Raw genomic sequence first — 20,839 nt, 5'->3', positions numbered from 1 at the left:
TCCTAAGAGGCCATGCATTCTAATCTTTTTTATGTTGTAAAATTATGTTGCAATCACAAGAAACAATTAAGCCGAGAGGACAAAAAAAAAAAACTGTTAGAAAAGAAAAAACAAATATTATAATACGTGGCCTCTCAGGACTTCCTGGTCTTTGGTCATCGTCCACCAAATTGCCCCGCAGGTAAATCAGTTCCCGGCCAAAAGATGGCGCTGCTTCCTGAGAACAAGTCGTGGTACTGGAATAAACCTCATAAAAGTGATCGAGCCGGCCAGGGAGCTTTTGTGAGAAGCAGCACGCTTGGGTTCTGATGACCTTGTAGAGTGCTGAGTCAGCGCTGCCTCGTTCAGCCGTGATGAAAGGATCAGTTGTGATTAAGATTTCAATCTCACGGTGCATCGGATCATCTCGGGCTTGGTTGAGGAGAAAAAAAAAACAGAAACTTAATTCTGTGATACCAATTCATACCGTTTCCATGGCAACACTTCCCAAAAACGAATATAGCTAGCAAATGTCTGTCGAGTGCTCTGCTCGGTTCTGCTCTTCATCCTCACAATGACCTTCATTCAGAGACACAGACTGTTACTTCATCTGAAATCACTCACAGAATCAGACTTGTCTATTGTAATGCTCATGTCCTGCAGGGGGACACAATGCAGCCTTTAAAGGCAGAACAGTCGATTTTCCAACCCTAGTTATGTCCTTAACAACCTGGAGGGAATGCAGAACACAATAACAAACTACACGTTATATTTTTCTTTGGAAATCCGAACTCCGGCCCGGATTGTTTGTGCGATTGTGCAGTGCTTTGTGGACCAGGGAACAGGGTGTCGTCGTACATCATATACACCTGTGTGCCTACAAGTTTGTGCAAACATTTTGGAGAACATAAAGAAAAACAAACAAAAAAAAAAAAAACAGGTGTCCCAATACTTTTGGTAATATCGGTCTACAAAAAAAAAAAAGGATATCTTTGATCGAACAAACGAAAGGGAATTGTTTATCATCATTAACATTATTTTATTTTTTTATTTAACTAGCACCACTCGTAAATGGAATGGTGATCAAATCCACTACGCATATTGCAAATATTTCTCTTTAAATAAAAAAAAGAAGGAAAAAAAATAAAAGACCAATATACACAAAAGAACAGAAGTAAAAGGCAGTCCGTGTCCAAATATGAGCAGTGACGAACAAATCCAAAAAGAAACAAAAAAATATATCAACCTTTTTTAGTTCAAACATTATCTGGGGACAGAAGGAACAGAGAGGACGATCCCTTACAGAGGAGCCTTTTTCCTGTTATTGCAGACGCACTGAAGTGAGTCGGATTCGATGAGGGCCTGAGGGAAGGGCCCGGCTCCTTGCGCATGACGACGGGAAGACGATCTGGAAACTGGATCCTTACGCCCTTTCGGTCGCTCCTGCAATGTAACAGTTTTTGACCTGACCCAGGATCGAGCCTTGAGGCACGCCACCTTTAAAATCCTCCGTTAATACGTTTACAGTCTCCCCCACCAAAAAAAATTAAAAATGGAGTCATGTCAAGTCCGTAATTTCTTCAAAAGACAACTCTTCGGTGGCATTTAAAGACTAACTCTGGCGCAAGTGTTAAGCGCATACATAAATGGAATGTGATGGATGGCTGTACAAAATAAATATGCTCAACATTCAGTGTAGGTTCAAGCTCAAGACAAAGAAACACACACACACACAAAAAAAAAAAAAAAAACGTGGTTTGTAGAGCAATTTAAAAGAAAAAAAAAAGACAAACGCGTTACAGCTTATCGGTTTTGCTAACGCAGACCTGCTTCGGGTTAAAGCCCAGGCCTTAATTCCCTGCTCGGATTTCACGACAAAGCTTTCGTGGAATGTTCTGTTTGTTTGGCGTGCTCTTGAACGAGCCGTGTAGCTAAAACCACCGCGGGCGCAAAAACAAAAAAAATCCCGCGGGTTCTAACCGAGCAGCACTCGTTCGGGTTGCATTGGCATCATGCTTTAAAAAAACCAAAAAGAAAAATACAAATTAGATCAAAATGTAGGCGAACAAACAAAACCTTACTAGCTAGCTAGCTAACTAACTTCAATATTGGAATTTATTCGTTTTTTTTTTTTTTGGTCGCACCTGCATTAGTGGCATGAATCCGATCAAAGCCACCTGAGGGTTTAGAAACCATCACTCAGGGTCAGTTTTTTGGGGTCAGGAAGTGGGATGTGAATGGGACGGGGTTCATGGAATCCAACCGAATCCATCTTTTTTACTTTGGACCAAGGCAGCTTCACATAAATAACAAAATGTAACGCACATTCTTTAAAAAACAAACAAAAAAACGAATCCACAGATGATGACGAACATCTACGGGGACGTGAACTGCTACATAAACACCACTACATACACACAGACGTGGTGTTTACACACACTCCTAGTATCGGTCCCGAATATATATATATTTTTTTGATTATCACGCTTTGATCCCTGTTATACGTGAACATACGTAAATGTTTTTTTCTTTTTTTCAGAACAGAAAAGGATGAAAATCGAGGAAAAAAAAAAAAAAAAAAAAAAAATGCAGTGAATCGAGTGGCTGAGATCCTGTGCTAGTGTGCGGGTTCAAGTGTCAGGTTTGGGTTCGTCTCAGAGACCGTATGCGTATGTATGTATGTGTGTGTGTGTGTGTGTGTGTGTGTGTGTGTGTGTGTGTGCAGTCAGGCAGCTTTGTGATGGGGCTGATTAAAAGAGCCTTTAAAAAAGGCTTAAGGCCCCTGAAGGGACCGGGGGTCCGTTTCAAGGGTATGAAGGAGCCCATGGAGATGGCAGAGGTCAGGTGTCATCGTCCGTGTCCTCAATCAGGACTTTGGTGTCTCGCATTTTTGATCTGGGAAGTAAAAAGAAAGAGATTTGCCATTACATTTGATTGCAAAAAAAAAAAAAAAAAAAAAAACCTACATACAAAAGAAAATTGGGTGTGGCTTGTAAAAGCCATAAAAAGTGGGTGTGGCTCAGAGAAAACTTCAAGACAAGTGGGTGTGGCTCAGGAAAAAATACAAAAGTGGGTGTGGCTTGTAAAAACAAAAGTATATGTGGCTAATAAAAAACATCAAATTATTTTTTTTAAATAAAAGTGGGCGTGGCTTGAATCAGAAAACGTCCAAAACTAGCACTTTGTGGTTCGTCATATTCAGCTTGTACGTGTTAAAATTAGATGGCGAACATGGCATTCTATGTTACCATGGTTACAGCCTATGGTTTACTCAGATCGTACTGGGAGGCGAGACGAGGTCGTCTCAGCGACATGCTGTAGCTCCTCTTCCAGCTCTTCTTGCCCTGCCGGTTCCTGACGCCGTCCTCCTGGTCCATCATCTGCTCCAGGAGCGTCTGGTCGTCGGCGTTCAGCGGAGCCACCGAGATGTCCCGCACGGCCCGGAACTCGCCGCAGTTGTTCAGGTGCTCGTTCTCCAGACGGAAAAAGTTCCACACGAAGCGTCTGGAGAAGACAGAACAACTTTTCAGCGTTCTCCGCAACAATGTTCGGAGATCGAGCGCATGCAGATTCGCTTCTTACCTGAAAACCTCCAGCGGCGCGAGAACCGTGGACAGCACGTCAACAATTGAGGGGTTGAATGGCAGGACCCCGAGGGAGAGGGGAACAGTCCAGGCAAAGCGCAGGATCACGTCTTCTAATATGGCACAATAATAGTAGGCCTGTTGCAAACACAAAAGCATTCAAGGGTGAAAAAAAAGTGCTGCACTGAAAAATCGTTTAGCCAGTATGCCAAAAACTCTCACTTTCTGCGGGTAGACGATCTCCTCACGGAGGAGCGTGTTCTCCCCGGCGTTTCGGTCAAACAGACCCCAGTCCATCTTCAGGTCCCAGATGAGCGTGTAGCACGAGTTAATTATATAGCTGGCGATCAGCAGGTAGAAGAAAATGTTTGTGTCGGAATGGTTTTTAGCTGAAAATTAAAAAGATGGAAAACGTTTTATATATATATATATATATATATATATATATATATATATATATATATATATATATATATATATATATTTTAGAGGTCGACCAATTATTGCTTCCCACTGTCGTTACTAGAGCGGCCTCTAGTGGTAAATCACTGAATCACTGTTTTTATACACACGAGACCGCGTGCTGCATGGAGAGTGCTATATTTATTATTTATAGTTTTAATTATAACTATATTTATTTATGAATATATTCATATATAATCGCTCGAGCTCTAGTGTACATCCGGGCCCTAACTCGCTCTGTAGAAAGCCCGCACGTGACCCTTAGTTGACGCGCTCACCTTTGTGGGTCTTGTAGAGAGCGGCGAAAGTAACAACAAAGAAGGTGGTGGAGTATTTGCCGGCGTTGACTAGGTGAGGAAAGGCGCGCTTCGTGTCCCGGTAACGCCTGAGGCACTGCACAAAGCGGAACCAGGCGGGCAGGCACTGGATGACCGCCCGCACGCCGTACGAGTAAGTGTTGCATGGACCTAATAGGTATCAAATAAAATGGAAATAAATGGCAAAATACATCTTCTCAACACTCATCTTGATACAAGCGGTGAAAGATTCTTTACTTACCACCTGTCACAATGGGGCCAATGTTGGTTGAAACCCAGTCCATCTCCACACTGTAGAAGCAGATCAGGTACTCCAGATCCATGAGGACCACGGACAGAGAGTTGAGCTGATCGGCCAGCCAGAAATCGGCAAAGCCCACTCTGTGGAACGGCGCCGTGACCACTCGGAACTGAGCGAGACAATAATAGTTTTTTTTTCCACCAAATAATAATAAAACTTTTGGTGCTTGGCCCCCTAATCTTTTTACAATGTAATAAATAATAATTAGAAAGAAAACATTTATAATAAGTAGAATAACAAGACGTCTATGAAACTTTAATGCTTCGCCCCCTCATTTTTTTAATACACCCTAATAAATACAAATAAAACCAACAACAACAACAAAAAAACGAACATTTTGTGATTGGCTGCCTAATGTTTATACGTAGGAACATAAAAAAAAATCCTTTAAATATAACCTTTGGCAGTAAAATCGTCATTTTCTTGAATTCAAACTTTAGATTGAGTAAACAAAACGTTCCCTCGATGCCACACCCCCTACCAGCAGCTTGAGGAGCCAGAAGCGGGATTTGTAGTAGCACGTCTTGAAGGGGTTGATCAGGAAAAGCAGGAAGAAGCCGTAGAGGGCCAGAGGACAAGCGTGAACCGGGATCCTTAAAGAATCCGAGAAGAGGCAGGACAAAATGCTGACGCACCACAGCATACCCAGGAAACCTGCGATCTGCCAGGAAAAAAAAAAAAAAAAAATGATGATGTCACTGCGATGTTTAAACGGAAAAAAGCTGCCGTGTGGAAGCAGAGGTGAGGTTGAGGTGCTCCTCACCTCAAACAGGTGCTGGTGCGAGAGGTTGTTGCGCGGGTTGAGCTCGAAGATGAGCACGTGGTTGACGCCCGCCTGCCTCCAGCCGTACGTGTTGATGCCCAACAGGAAGAGGAACTCGATGAGCAGGAAGCCGCCGCGGTAGATCCGCACCAGCGGCCACACAGTCTCCGAGGGGTCGTGGGAAGAGTTCAGCGTTTTCGCTATGCCTGTCGACGGCGGGTAAAAAAAGCATGGACGTGAGTTCATTAGATATGCAGAAACGGGAACGATTTGAAAATGTTTTTGCTTCGTGGCCGTACCGGTGATGCTGATGGTGACCATTAATACGATAAAGACTCCACAGTAAAGTCCGACTCTGAAAGTGGTCCATGCCGGCGCAGGCTGAAACGGGAGACACGTGGGAAAAAAAAAAATGGCGTTAACTCCTTTAACAGGGTTTAATTTACGACCTTTTTAAAAAAATTTCCGTAAAAAAAAAAACTAATTTGAAAACTAGAACGGAAATTTTAGGATTTGTTAAGATCCAATTTTTTTTTTGTTTTGGACAAAAAACAAACAAACAAAAAAACACACTCACCTGGGCTGCACCTAAAGGAGGCACCCGAAGCCTCTTCATTGCTTTCTGTCTATCGCCACCTTCCAGTTCGGTGGTAACCAGGGTCTGGATGGAAAATAAATAAATGAATAAGTAGATAGATAGATAGATAGATAGATAGATAGATGGATAGATGGATAGATGGATAGAGGGATAGAGGGATAGAGGGATAGTCTTCTCTCGTACCTCGGTCTCAGAAATGAGCTGAGTGATCTTTTTGCAGGTGTAGAAAGGCGCCACTTCGACGTGGAACACCCGCCAGTCGGCCCCTCGCGCCGTCTCGAAGATCTTATCATGCTTCTTCAGGATCTTCCTGAAACCGGTGAAGTTCAGGTTCTGAAGGAAGAGGAATGAGAAATGAGTTCATTTCGGTTGGGGGACACGTGCAACCTGAGGCTTCACTGGGTCAAATTCGGGACGGGGGGTGCGACCTGGTAGTTCTGCAGCAGGATGAGGCTGAGGTAGAACTCGCTGAAGGCCAGCTGCAGGTCCTTGATGTTGCGGTGTTTGCAGCGCTCCTGCTGGGACAGGTGGAAGACGGCGCGCCGGCGAGGACGCAGCCCCGGGGCTCGGCTGCTTTCGCGCTGGGCGTCCAGCGAGGACTGGAGCTCGTTCTGCAGCGTGGCGAAGCGCCGCTGGGCCTCGGCCAGTTTCTCTGCGTGGGGGCAGGAAGAATAAAAAAAGTTTTGCTCTGGAATGAGATGTGGTATATATACAGCAGGGATGTGCGTCTCTGTGATGCGGAGCCGACGATACGATACATTAACGATACACATTAAGCAGCTATCGTTGCGATACGATACGACTCATTAATAATTAAAAAAAATACACAATGCGATGCAATTCAACAAGGTACAGAGGTCACTTTTATTTCTTTGGTTCAGACAGACAACAAATCAGCACTTTCTGAAAAGAGGAAATAAAAGCAGACGTCCTTTTCCTGTTGTGTCTCCATGAAGATGCAGCTCTGCCTCTGCCATGTTAATCTGTATTCTACGTGACTCTCGGGATGCGCCTCGGTGTCCCGTGTCGGATACGTCAGATTCACGTGGGCGCTCCAAAAACAGTTTAGCGAAGAGAAATCGATCTACATAGTTCTAATTTTTTTAATAAATTGCTTGGAGTTGTTTTTTATTAACGCAATTTTTTACTATTAACGTTTGTTAGCGAAAACAAAAAAAAAAAATTCGTTTACTAATCGATTCAATTGGCGCAAACAAATAAGTGGAAAAATGTGATTAAATAGTTTACAGGTAAAATGTAATTGTATTAACTAGTTTTACACCTGCGGCAGGTTTTCAAGTTTAATTATAATAATCAAAAAAATGAAATAAATTAATTAAAAAAACACTGCGCTTAAATTGCGAGGAAACTCAAATTGTAACTCTGTCCTGCGCGTAAAAATTGACTTCGGCACACGTGTGCACTGAACTGAAAGCCCCGTACTTGAAATGCCAACTTGTATTCGATGCGTATTTTTGTTTTAAACTTGCGTTGTTAACTTTTATGCGAATCTGTTCATCTTAACATCCATGATATACATATCAATATACATAGTGTATATACACGTATGGCCACTAGGTAGAATCTTAGATATAATGGTCACAGTGTCCTTGAGAAAGAATGTTCTGGATCTTCATGGCGTGTTTCGTGTACCTGAATAAAACGTGTTGATTTTGGCCAGCTCCTTCTCGCATGTTTGGAAGAACTTCTCCTCAAACTTGGCGTAGTACCTCTTAACCGTGTCTTCGTCCGTGACTGGAGACAGAGACGAGAGACAGAACACAAGTGTCAGAACCAGAAGGATCGGTTTGGTTCCCGGTGGTAGTGGGGGTGAATTGCGGGGGGGGGTGAGGGGTTGAGGGGGTGGGTGTTTAAATCTTTTTCCGTTTCAACGTCTTGGTTTGTGAGCATGCCCGTTAAGAGGCTGTGTGTGTGTGTGTGTTTGAGAGATGGTGCTTCCATAGTTACGCAGGCAAACACAATGTGCTGGGAACCTCGCCGGGGGAATTCTCAAGCTGTACCAGTCATTATCTCGGTGCTACAGAAATGATTATTAAATAGATAAAGAAATTAATATCCATTGGTTCGTAATATCAATAAGGGGCCGCACTATTAGTATGTCATTATTTCATCAAACAAAACAATTTAAAATTACAGGCAGGAATCGTTGGATGGGAAAACTATCAACCAGCCCCATCGCTGTTGACTGTAAACACCGGGTTGCCTGAGAGCTGTAGGTGAGTGAATTTCGCCTCCAGACGGCCAGACGTCTGGGCGCTGAATCACCGTCTGCGCTGGTGACTAAGAGTCCAATTTGAACACAAAATAACTGGCTGGGCTGAAAAAGCAGCCGCATCGCATCACATTACCAAAGGTCTATACGGTCCGAGGATTTTCGGCGTATCGCTCGTGCTAGCGGCTGCCGAACGAATCTCCGGCCCAATCGGAATCGAGAACGCAAGACTTCGTGACAATAGTAATAAGTCATCGATTTAGTTGCTACATTTTTCGATCTTACAATAGAACTTGAGTCAAATAAAGTAAATAAATACTTCACTCAATTGCTACGAAAGCGATACAACATAATGGATCGGTTAGCGTTTAAACCAAAGCTCCTCCATTAAGCTACTGATCGTGACGGTTTTTTTCGCAGATAAGACTGAAGAACGCTGAACCGCGGAGCGAAGCGTGCGAGCGATCGATGCCGGCTTTGCGCCCTTATCTTACCGGCTGATAGCAGTATCGCTGATAAAGTATGTACATAAACAGCGTGGAGGAGAAATAATGGACCTCAGGCCTGGTGATGGCGACGGTGGATGTGCTAAGAGGGTAAAAGCGAGAGCTGATGCAATGAGCTGGAAGCAAACAACCGATAAAACAATAAAAAATTCGACACCCAATCATTTATTTAAAGAAATAAAACACAGATTTTCTACTTTTACTTGACTTTTCCTTTTCTTTCCTCATCAATCCCTTACCTCAATAGAGAGCCTGAATAATTATAAAAATGAATAAAAAAATAAAAGAAATGTAAAAAAAAAAAAAATTATATATATATATATATATATATATAAAATAAAGGTTTTTCTTTATATAATTTTTTATTTTATTACATTTTTTTTTTTAAGTTTAATGCAAAAAAAAACAAAAAACAAAACCATTTAATTACATTATTAAAATTTTATTATTATTATTAATACATTTGGACCCAAAAACCTACGAAAAAATTACTATTTATTAAACGGTAATCATTTAAAAATTTTACTTTTATATTATTAACTTTTTTTTTAGTACATTTGAAACATTTTCGAGGGGGATTATTATTGTTGTGCAGCAAAATGTCATTCAAATGTTGCCAAATTTGTTAAAATCCCCAGAATCAACAGCCAAAAAGCGAACGAATGTAGATATGTAAACTATTAATATAATAACTAATATGAAACGAATAAGCAGGCAATCACTCATACACGGCATGTCCAAAAGTATGCGGACACCTGGCCATCGTGCTCAAATGCACCTTTCAAAATTCCTGTGCCAAAACCAAATCCTCTTATGATATGGTTGCAAAGTCTTAAATTTGGGTGCTGATGTAGATTTCGAGGGACGGTTAAATTCCATTCTGATCATGTTCTGATCAATGGTCTCAATCATGAGAAGCTATAATACCCAGGAGATACATCAAAATCATGAAAAACATCAAAAATACACCAGGACTACTGAAAGATTCAGGCTGGAGAAGTTTTTTTTTTTGTCAGAGCTTAAAAATGTGGCCTGGGTCCAAATCAAACACAGCTTGTGATGTTTCACTCAGAGTTAGAAGCAGTGCACCATGGGAACTGAGCCACAGGTTTGGCTAACCCTCTGCGGGAGGCCTGCAACTGGGTCAGCTGTCGAAGCCCCTGTGGAAAAACATGCCGAAACACACACAGGCAGGGTTCGATTACGCGATCGTTACGCGCCTGGGGCGAGTGAACAGCGAGGGCTGCAAAGGGCTCTGGGAAATATTTGCAGCAAAACCTTTGAGGGCTTCTGAACGAGAAGCAGCTCTGGTAGTGCAGACCTTTCAGGCGTTCATGAGGTAACGCTCGGAATACCAGACAATCTGAGAAAAGCGCAAAATTTCGAGCGCGTGATCTCAGCCTCAGTCTGGCCGACCCCGGCATAATGAGGCGACTCTGCGTCCGAAAGTGTTAAAATGAGGGGTTGAGCCCTGCACTCGGCGCCACGATCAGCCCTCCTGCGCTAACGTCACCGCGGTGGCCGGCGGTACGGCGTTCGCAGGTGCTGGCGTGCCCGCAATCCACGATAATCAGCGTTAAGTGCCTTTGACCAACACCCCTGAAAAGAGCGTAAACAGACAGAGAAAGCAGATTACTGTTATTTGCAGATAATTACAACTCGACTCGAGCCCACGACTTCGAGGAGGCCCGAGGAAGCTCTGTGTGAGGGGGAGTGCGGCTTTCCAGCACCTCGTACGAGAAGCAACGAGAAACCGACCAAAAATGGCGACAGCATCGCGTCAAGAATCTGGGCACGGAGCCTAAGACTGAGAGCCTAAGTGTGTGTGTGTGTGTTTAAGGGGAGTGTGTGAATATTTTAAATATTCAAATCTCAATAACGGCTATAAGAATATAGCCAAACAAACACCATCAAGCCCATGGATCTACAATTACAAAACTCTGGAGGCCATTACTCAGATGCACCCATCACCATGCTTCATTTTGAAGAAATATTTAGTTTAGTGCTGGAAAAACTAAGCTTGGTTCTATAAATATAGATATATTTTTTTTATAAATTAAGATTTTAAATATCTGCACAGAGCAACAACAAATCAAATTAATAAAAAAATAAAATAAAAAGTGAGAAAATAAGTGTATATAATCAAACTTCTGAGAAAGAACAAATCAAGAAGGGTTTAGTTAAAAAGAAAAAATCATAATAATAAAAAAATTAATCATTTAAACACCTAAACAAAGTATTAATAAATATTAGTTACCTATTGTTTTAAAAATAAATAAATTGGTCAGTGTTTGGTCATTAAAAACCTGTTTTGAACATCCAAACAATGAAATAAAAATATTATTAAAAAATGGGTAAAAAACAACTGATTAAAAAAAAAGGCATGACCCATAGTAACGCTAACGAATGCTCACACCTCTGTGCTTCACTGAGAGGAAATGTATATAAAAAGTTTAGGAAAAATATTAGTCAGGGTTTGGTCATATACCAATTGCAAAAAAAAAGGAATAAAAATATAAATATATATAGGGAAATATGTTGTAGTAACTCTAATGGGTGCTTCAGTCACCGTGCTTCTCGTTGAGGAAATGTATATTAAAAGATCTGGAAAAATATTAGTCAGGGTTTAGTCATAAAAAAAGTTCCCATAAACCCACTCATAAATCCACAAAAAAACAACCAAAATAAAATAGGCATTAACTTAGTAACTCTTACGGAAGCTCCCACCACCGTGCTTCACGCTGAGGAAATATATAAAAAGATATGGGAAAATATCAGTCAGGTTTTGGTCATTAAAAAAAAAAAAAAAATCCCATAGAAATTAAAACCCATTCCAAAAAATTAATTAATTAATTAAAAAAAAGAAATCCTCTAATGGACACTTCCACCACTTTGCTTCACTCTGAGGAAATCTGTTCAGTGTTGTGTTTCTGCCAAATGGGGCCTATGGCATGAAGTTTGTTAGTTATATTTTGGTCTCGTCGGTTCAGAAACGATTTTGTTCTACAGCATGTTGGAGAAACTCTATTCGAAAACCTTATGGCTCGCCCCTGACACATTTCACCAAGCTTTGTGGAGCATACGGGTTTCTTCTGAACAGCTCTCATAGAACCAGTACTAATGGTACATGCCGTGGAAAAAATAAAAATGAGCACATTCATACATCAACATGTAGCAGATGTTAAACATCTGGCCAATTAGAAAGCAAGAACTCAATGGTATAACTATATTTTTGCCTTGAAAGGGCTGTCCCTGCTGCTAAAACCGAGCCGTTTGCAATGAGTAAAACTCATCTTTTTTTTTCTTTCACTTAGTCAGCATGACTAATCACAACATGTTTTGCTCTTCAGCCAAAAGAGAACACAAGTCTTCGGTGTGGCTAAATTTAGACCTATACTTTGAACGTAACTGGTGAAGTAAATATGCAGGATAATCCTGCATTTGGAAGTCGAATCAGGCTTCTCGGACGTGAATGGTGACTAATACGACGTTAATGCTGTATGCAAACAATCGGCTTATCGTGTGCTTTTTATGAGCTGGTGTGTAATATAATAGAGAACAAGGCCAGGGACTGACGATCAAAGCTGGCATGTGAACCATAATCAAAGTACATGCTGATAATCTCTAACGCCATACGCCATATTGACACTTTGGATTATTGTCGTTTGAATTACTTCAAAATAATCTCCTCTGGAGTGGTAACTGTACCTCGCATCACACAACATCATCTCACCACCCTGTGGTGATTATTTCTCAGGGGTTAGGGTTTGGAGGTTCAGGGGGGTTAAGGTTAGAAAGGTGAACGTTGGGGGGTTAGGGTTTCGAGGGTTCATGTTAGAAAGGTGGGGTTGGGGGTTAGGGTTTGGAGGGTTAAGGTTAGAAAGGTGGGGTTGGGGGTTAGGGGTTAAGGTTAGAAAGGTGAGGGTTGGGGGTTAGGGTTTGAAGGGTTAAGGTTAGAAAGGTGAGCGTTGGGGGTTAGGGTTTGGAGGGTTAGGGGTTAAGGTTAGAAAGGTGAGTGTTGGGGTTAGGGTTTGGAGGTTCAGGGGTTAAGGTTAGAAAGGTGGGGTTGGGGGTTAGGGTTTGGAGGGTTAGGTTTAGGGGTTGAGGTTGAGAAGATGAGGGTTCGGGGGAGCTAGGTTTAGGGTTTGGAGGGTTACGTTAAGGAAGGCGAGGGTTAGGGTTAGAAATTCTAGGGTTCAGAGTTAATTGTTTAATTGTTAGCATGGTTAGGATTTGGAGGGTTCAAGTAGGGGTTTTAGGTTATTATCCCAGACTACAGTTGCAGTCCCGAATTAGTATGTGGTGAATGAACACAAATTGAATCAGTTCACCAGTAAACTTATGCCAAAATACACCTTACATTTAACTCACATTTCACTTTTTATTCTGTATATTTCTTGGATGAACAGAAAACACCCCTATGTGTTTCTTCTCAAAAGCAAATATGATTATAGAAAAAAAAGAAACAGAATAAACAGGAGATCTGTCAGTGCAGGATAAAAAAATAATAATAACCCTCTTATGGTGACATAAGCTGTAATTTGAGACCGAGGCGGTGCACACTGAGAGCAGCTGGAAGTGCACGTGCGAATTAAGAATTTGTGCCGTTTTAATTAATGCGTTACTTCCTCTTCCTCGAATTTTTTAATTTATTTATTTTGCCGTTGACTTCAAAAAGAGAGCAAACTCATTTAGTCAGATTTTTTTAAAAGTAAATAAAAAATAAAAACTATGCATTTACATTTTTGATCCTAATTTTCAAATAAAAAAAATTAATATATATACAAAAACAATTCATTGTAAATGTTAAAACATTTCAACATTCGTATATTAAACACATTTATTTTATTTTTTTAAATTAAGAATAATATGAGGAAATATTTTCCAGTGCCGCCAAAGAAACAGGACTCAAATGCACCTAATTTGTTATTTCAGCAAATTGATTAACACGTTTGAGGGTGTGGCCATATGACAAATGAGATTTGATCTGCGTTCGCCCAAATAATAAAAGAAATAAATAATAAAAACTTGGCTTTAGGTAGACGGCTCGATAAAAGCCCTGCTTCCCTGCTCAGCAGCATTTCGTACAACTTGTATTTGGTTCGAGAGAGAACCGGCATGTCTGTTGTCCTGCAGGTGTGCTGAAGGTCTCGACTGAGCAACGAAGCAGAAACGTGCTGTATGCGCTCTGTTTTCCTGATGGGAGAAGGAACTGGGGCTGCCTAGCAACCGGGGAGAAATCTCGCTAGGTTTTCAACGGAGCTTGTTGTTTCTCGAGCAGTCCTTTAACCGACACTTGAACTCGATTACGGTTTAGAGACAAACCAGACCCATGTGTCAAGTCCTGGTTTGCGTTTCTCAATTCGACTCTACATTCAAGTACCTTTTTTGACCCAATTCCGGGATTTAAACTCACACCATTAGTGGTCACCGGTGCACAAATGATGCCTTTATGAGGCTTAAAACACAGCAAATTTCGACATCACTTTTTACGACCATGTTGAGCAGAAAAGCAGGTCAGGATTAAACCTTGATGCGGGTGGAGGAACTACAGTAGCACAAGTGTATCCTGTTGCCGATGTTTAACGTTAACCTTTTATGCGCCGTGATTGGCTGAACACTGCAAAGACTGGCACTTCATTCGTCGTTCAACAAAACATCGAGGTGTAAAGTGGTTTGAATAAAAAAAACTCGTTCTGATGCTTAATACCAATGTTGATATTTACCCTCGATCGACGGAGCCTGGTCCTGGGCGGAGTACAGCATCTCCTTAAAAGCCTGTGGAAGCAAGAAGGAAAAAAAAGTGAGACGTTACACACAAGCAGGTGGGCCGACAAAAACGGGAACCTTGCCACAAGAGTGGAAACGATCCGCTGTGAGGGGAAGAGCGAGCGTCTGAAGCTAGAAACGAGGAGCGCGAATGGAAGATAATATTGTCTGCTTCGTCACCTTCCCCTTCGCCTGATTAGATGCGACGGTCATCCAGAACTCTGTAGTGAAGTAGACGTGTTAAGATAACACAAGAGACGTAATGTTGCTGGCCGGAGAGCCTGGTGTGTCCATTTTCCTCCTCGTAAAGTTCCCATTATGTGTCCCTTTCAGGACACTGGCAAAAAATATACACGTCTTACAATATATACTGATATATAATATTGTTCAAAAGTAATAAAATAAATATGGAAAATACAAGAACAAGTTAGTTCACAACAGAAATATAAAAGGATGTACTTTATTTTAATTCTAATTATCTCAAATTATTATTTTCATAGATAAATTTACCTGCAAAAAAAAAACGTGTATTTGACTTTTATATGCACACACCAAAGCAGAAACCTGGTCAACAATGAAAATTCACCAACCCAAATATTTCATCTGGGGAATTTCTGAAATTAAGTTACGTAGTTAATTTGTAAAAATCTGAAGCTTGACTGCACTTGTTCCCAGTAGAGAAAAGGAAGTTGTGTTGTGCAGTTTTTGTTGGAAATGGGTCTCTCGACAGAGGACAAAAGTATTCATATTTGAGCACTATTTCTGCTCATTCGGAAGTTTTCGTGATCGTGCCTTCACGTAAATAGATGGGCACATTAACTGTTAAAAATAACCACTCTTCTGGGAAGATGTTCCACTAGGTTTTAGAGTGTGCTTATGGAGATTCTTGCTCATCCTGGAACAGGTTTAAAACCCCTGGTTCAAGTGAAGGGAAGTTTTTAATGCTACTCCCTCTCTAAAGATATCCTACACCTCCAACTTTGTGCTAAAAGTTTGCTGAGGAAGCATACAACTGGAAAAATCAGGCTTCCCAATACTTTTATCCATATAGTGTAGATTTGGTAAAGTAGAAGGTTTATTGTGTTAACTTACTTTGTTAATATATAATTTGTTATTTTATTGGTGGTCAGTCTTCAGGACTGTTAACAAATTCCCGTAGCTTAGCATTTTCAATCCTGAGAATGCTTACGAGGCCTGATCTTTGGCCTGGCCCTTCAGTAGCGGTGAATGACTTCACTCCTAGAACTTGTCAAGTTACATCCTGTTACAGGTTGCACAATTGTGGTCTGCAGACAAAGTGTTGCTCAAAAAGCTTTGCCTAGCTTCTGCTTATAACGACAACAAATATCCCATTTGAAAAAAGAAAGACTGCATAATAAACTCGGAATGCTGACTCAACTACAACAGTCTCTGACTTCACTAACACCCTGGTGGCAAATCTTCCCAGAAGAATGGAGGTCATTATACCAGCAAATGGAGACCGAGTGTGGAAAAGGATGTTGAAAACTGCCCTGTTACTATATATATAAAAAAACTGTAATAGGTTAAAAGCAAAGGCATTAACATAAGCGTGATTTGCTCTTGACCAATCGGAAATGAAAACCTGAAAGTGCCATGATGGTGACATGAGTGAATATTTACTGTAGAAACCGGATCTTTTTTGTTGGAGGTCAAATTATCGCTATTTTTTTTGTAGTGCACATACGCTAATCTTAAATACCCGGTTCATTAAAAGGCCACGAATACTACACTTTATAGTCAGTGGTCAATACTGTAATGGCCGGTGGATAGCGGCCTTCACACTCTACATTTTATCTGATTATAGACCAGAAAACCGCAAACGAACCCTCTGTACCTACTCGTCCATCTCCACCTCCCCTGGAAACAACATGCTGATGCACTGGATTTCCTTATCAGCTCTTTTCGCCCTGCTTGCTTTCTTATCCGGGAGTCTTCTGCCGGCCGGAACTTGGTCGGAGGTCGACAGTTGCTAGGAGGAGGATGCGAGTGGATATGCGATATTTTGACCTGATTATCCGTAAATCTATAACGGAATCCTGATAAACGGGTGTCGCTCGGACAAGCACTGGCGTGATGAGGAGAAAAAAAAAAAAGATTCTTCTGATTCGTCTGAGTTTCTCCAAAGACGTGTAGAACATATAGAAGGAGTCTCCAGTTTCATCGTTTTTTTTCTCGCAGGAAAGTCAATCGGTTTCTTGTTCCAATTAACGGAAATCACACAATTTTGTGCTCGGAAAACTTCGAAAACTATCCCTCCGACGCTGGAGACTCCTTCCTCGGAGGTTAAACCGAAGTTTCCTTACTCTATCATACGCTAGCTGGATAACACAAATTCATAAAGAAATAAACTTCCATTTGCTCGTATGATAACCTCCACTCTTCCAGGAGGTTCCACTAGATTTTGTGAAGATCTGTGGAGTTTACTTCAAGCCTGGAAACTTTCTATGGGATTTAACAAGAATTTATGGGAATAAACTGCGAAATAAATTACAATAACAATTCAGTCAAAAGTCAAATTTCTTTTTTTTCTCCCTTTTTATTAATCTGTAATTGTTTGCACGAGTGTCAGCTTACGGCCGAACAAAATGTTGGAAGTTTCCGGAAATTTACCTGGAAAGTTTCCACCCCTTTGCAACTCTAAGTGTAGCACATTGAGAACCTTCGAGATTCATTAGATGATGATTCAAACCTCAGATTTGGCCTGTTGACAGAAACCAGGCTTCTTGCTGATGCCAAGTTCAGGGTGTCCGTTTTATTTATTTTGTGTGTGTGTGTGTGTGTTTTCTGATTTTTCCTGCCTGGCTGGCCAGGGGAATCTCTTACAAGTGCAGCAAAGGTCAGTGGGAACATGGGAATGCAGGTTTCTTGTTGCCGTTTGTGATGTTCGCCCAAGTCCAGTTTTCAGTGTGAAGGTAAGAGGTGGTGCTCGGCTTGTACACAAGACGTTTTGTAGCCACTTTGTTTGGTCATAGTTTGTTCTTTCCAGATAATAATAATAATTTGAAAACAAAGTCCCGACTGCTTTCCCTCAAAATGTACAAACGCTTTACGAGCAGGAAGGAGATTGTTGGAAAACCGCAGTGGTGAATCATCTGGTGTTTAGTGTCTAACTGCTCCTTAGATGGTTGCATGTTCCTGAAGTTAAAAACCAACTGTATACCTTGACGTATGATAGTTAAATGGATAATTGTGGATAAACCAGGTGAGAATAGGTTTCTGAGACTGGTTCCTCTCAACGGGGCAGAAAATGCCCGGTACATTTCCAGAAACTTTCTATGGGAACTATTTTGTTGATTTTTGGAAATACTCCAAGTTGGAATTGATGGGAATTCGTTCGAAATTTAGAGAAACGTATTTAAACTGTAACCACATACAAAACATAAATATCGTATTTTATAAGCGGACATGCAGAGAAAGCAATACAGAGTGGTTTTTGTTATGACGGGACGTTTTGAACATAAATTTATATAACGTTTATGTATTGGACGTCAATAATCGGACATTTCTGGGCACTGTTTAGATTATAGAAATAACACGTGCTTTGTGCAAGTTCCTTGTCGTAGGCTCGCCTGCGATTTTGGAAATACCGAGTCCATGCCCATTCATTCCCATAGAAATGACCCGGTCTTGATACATTTGGTTGTATTTTACCCTTCATGGTGGAACTTCTCTCTTAATGAAACCTCTACACCGCATCCCCCTGTGACAGAGATGATGATGATGATGGCTCAGCAGGTTTGTAGACAGCAATAATCTCATTAACCCTAGGCCATTAAACCCGGAGGTGTCCGAGCGCGCTAAGGCCGCCGTGACCGAGCTGGAACGTTCTCATAAGGAACAGTTCACCTTGTGCAAACTGTGATTTGTTAAAAGCCTGCATGTGTTAAGATTCACACAAAAAACGTCGGTCTGAACTGCTGTTTGAACTCTACAGCACTGATATGGGTTCGGATTTCAGAAAGAACAAGCGCACACTGATTTGATGTGGTGGACGGGAAACGTGTCCTAGGATGAGTAGATTAGGTTCATCTAAACATTGCATTCGTCTTTTACTCGTGACCGATTTGCTTCTCAAAGGAGAGGGACATTTTTTAAACAATTAAATAAATAAACAGGTAAAAAGTCTATTTCTCATGTACACATGTATTGGTATTGTTGCAGGAGATATCCAGACCTCGAGATTTGATTTTTTATATTAATGGTAATTAAAGCTTTATGATTACGATATTATTATTATATTATTTGAGTTATATAACGGTGTATATGACTGTATGCATATATATTTGAGTTGTATAGAGGTGTATACGACTGTATAGAGATATATATGAGTTATATAATGGTGTATATGACTGTATAAAGATATACTTGAGTTGTATTAATGGTGTATATATATATATAAAAGAATGTATAGAGATATATTTGAGTTGTATAGTGGTGTATATGACTGCTAATGAAACAAACTGGTGTATACGACTGTATAAAGATATATTTGAGTTGTATAGAGGTGTATACAACTGCAAAGAGATATATTTGAGTTGCATTAATGGTGTATATATATAAAAGACTGTATAAAGATATATTTGAGTTATATAGTGGTGTATATGACTGTATAGAGATACATTTGAGTTGTATTAATAATGTATAGATATAAAATACTGCATAGAGATATATTTGAGTTGCATAGTGGTCTATACAACTATATATAGATATATTTGAGTTGTATTAATGGTGCATATATATAAAAGACTGTATAGAGATATATTTGAGTTATATAGTGGTGTATATTACTGTATAAAGATATATTTGAGTTGTTTAGTGGTCTATACGACTGTATAGAGATGTATTTGAGTTGTATTAATAGTGTATATATGTATAAAAGACTGTATAGGGATATATTTGAGTTGTATAGTGGTGTATATTACTGTATAAAGATATATTTGAGTTGTATAGTGGTGTATATGACTGAATAGAGATATATTTGAGTTGTATTAATAGTGTATATATGTATAAAAGACTGTATAGGGATATATTTGAGTTATATAGTGGTGTATATTACTGTGTAAAGATATATTTGAGTTGTATAGTGGTGTATATGACTGTATAGAGATATATTTGAGTTGTATTAATAGTGTATATATGTATAAAAGACTGTATAGGGATATATTTGAGTTATATAGTGGTGTATATTACTGTGTAAAGATATATTTGAGTTGTATAGTGGTGTATATGACTGTATAGAGATATATTTGAGTTGTATTAATAATGTATATATGTATAAAATACTGTATAGAGATATATTTGAGTTGTATAGTGGTGTATATGACTAGTTTATGTATAGTGATATATTTAAGTTGTATTATGGTACATATAGATATTTGTATAAAAGGCTGTATAGAGATATATATTTATGTAGAGTGACACGGTGCTAAGTCGTACAATGTGACACTGATATGCGCTAGCTAATGCTGTATGCTAGCCGCAAAGGTAAAGCTTAGCTATACCGCTTCTGTTTGTTTTCTGTCTATTTGTTGTTTTGTTTATTTGTTTGTCTCTATCTCTCGCTCTCTCTCTCTCTCCTCCGGTTAGCGTTAGCACGCGTCCTCCTCACCTCATACTGGATGTACTGCTTCCTCCACTCCGGGGTGATGTGAGCCGCCAAATGCTCGGTGAATTTCATCCTTGCGATTGATCGACGCGCTCCTTCTCCAACTCGCTGTGTGAAACCATCGGCGGTGGTTTTTAGGGTGAAGAAAAACAAATGAAAGAAATGCGAATATTAATAATCATTAAAAAAAAAAAGCAGCTACGGCTGTTGGTCGCGCTCCAGTCCCCCGTTCCGCACGACGCGACACTTTCGATTTTTAAAAAACGATATTACTACTAAGAAAAATAAAATCAAAAAGGAAATAACGAATAACTTCCTAAATGTCGCCCTTTTGAAGTGTAATGTAAGAACACGTTGAGCTCAGTCTCCTCTCCCAGGAGCTGCTCTCCGTCACAGAGCCGCTGCACTCTGACAAGCCCTGGATGTTTTCCGTCCGGAAAAAAAAGCCCCGGTAGCAGGCACAAGGGCCGCGTCCCGAATAGCACCGAAAGCTTGAGTTAGGGAGGAAATTATGTAGGGTGACGCGCCTGGAAGTAGGAGCCAATTGTAGCGTTCGAAGCGCGATTTGAAACGCAGCTGTAAAGACGTCGGATTAACGACGTCACCGCGCGTCAGATACAAAGGGGCGGGGGATAAGGAAGGGGAGGAGGAAGGGGAGGAGCGTGGGATGGGGGTGGTTTAATATAAAAAATGCTAATGAA

The 20,839-nt window shown here is 40.5% G+C and overlaps 1 protein-coding gene across 1 annotated transcript; it reads right to left on the bottom strand.

Annotated features, from left to right (window-relative positions):
- Positions 1 to 1,007: 1,007 nt before the first annotated feature.
- On the bottom strand, positions 1,008 to 20,599 carry xpr1b (xenotropic and polytropic retrovirus receptor 1b). Its single transcript, XM_046852190.1, has 15 exons — positions 20,142 to 20,599; positions 14,470 to 14,521; positions 7,658 to 7,759; positions 6,433 to 6,656; positions 6,188 to 6,337; positions 5,984 to 6,067; positions 5,706 to 5,787; positions 5,407 to 5,612; positions 5,125 to 5,304; positions 4,584 to 4,752; positions 4,304 to 4,492; positions 3,786 to 3,952; positions 3,562 to 3,701; positions 3,262 to 3,483; positions 1,008 to 2,874 (listed from the first exon to the last, which is right to left on the bottom strand). The coding sequence occupies exons 1-15, from the start codon at positions 20,208 to 20,210 to the stop codon at positions 2,820 to 2,822; spliced, it is 2,091 nt and encodes a 696-aa protein (XP_046708146.1). The 5' UTR covers positions 20,211 to 20,599; the 3' UTR covers positions 1,008 to 2,819.
- Between the last annotated feature and the right edge of the window lie 240 nt (positions 20,600 to 20,839).

This window comes from Silurus meridionalis, chromosome 6 (assembly GCF_014805685.1).
Source record: "Silurus meridionalis isolate SWU-2019-XX chromosome 6, ASM1480568v1, whole genome shotgun sequence".
Lineage (NCBI taxonomy): Eukaryota > Metazoa > Chordata > Actinopteri > Siluriformes > Siluridae > Silurus > Silurus meridionalis.
The sequence above is the reverse complement of the archived record's forward strand: the minus strand, read 5'-3'. Positions and strand labels throughout refer to the sequence as shown.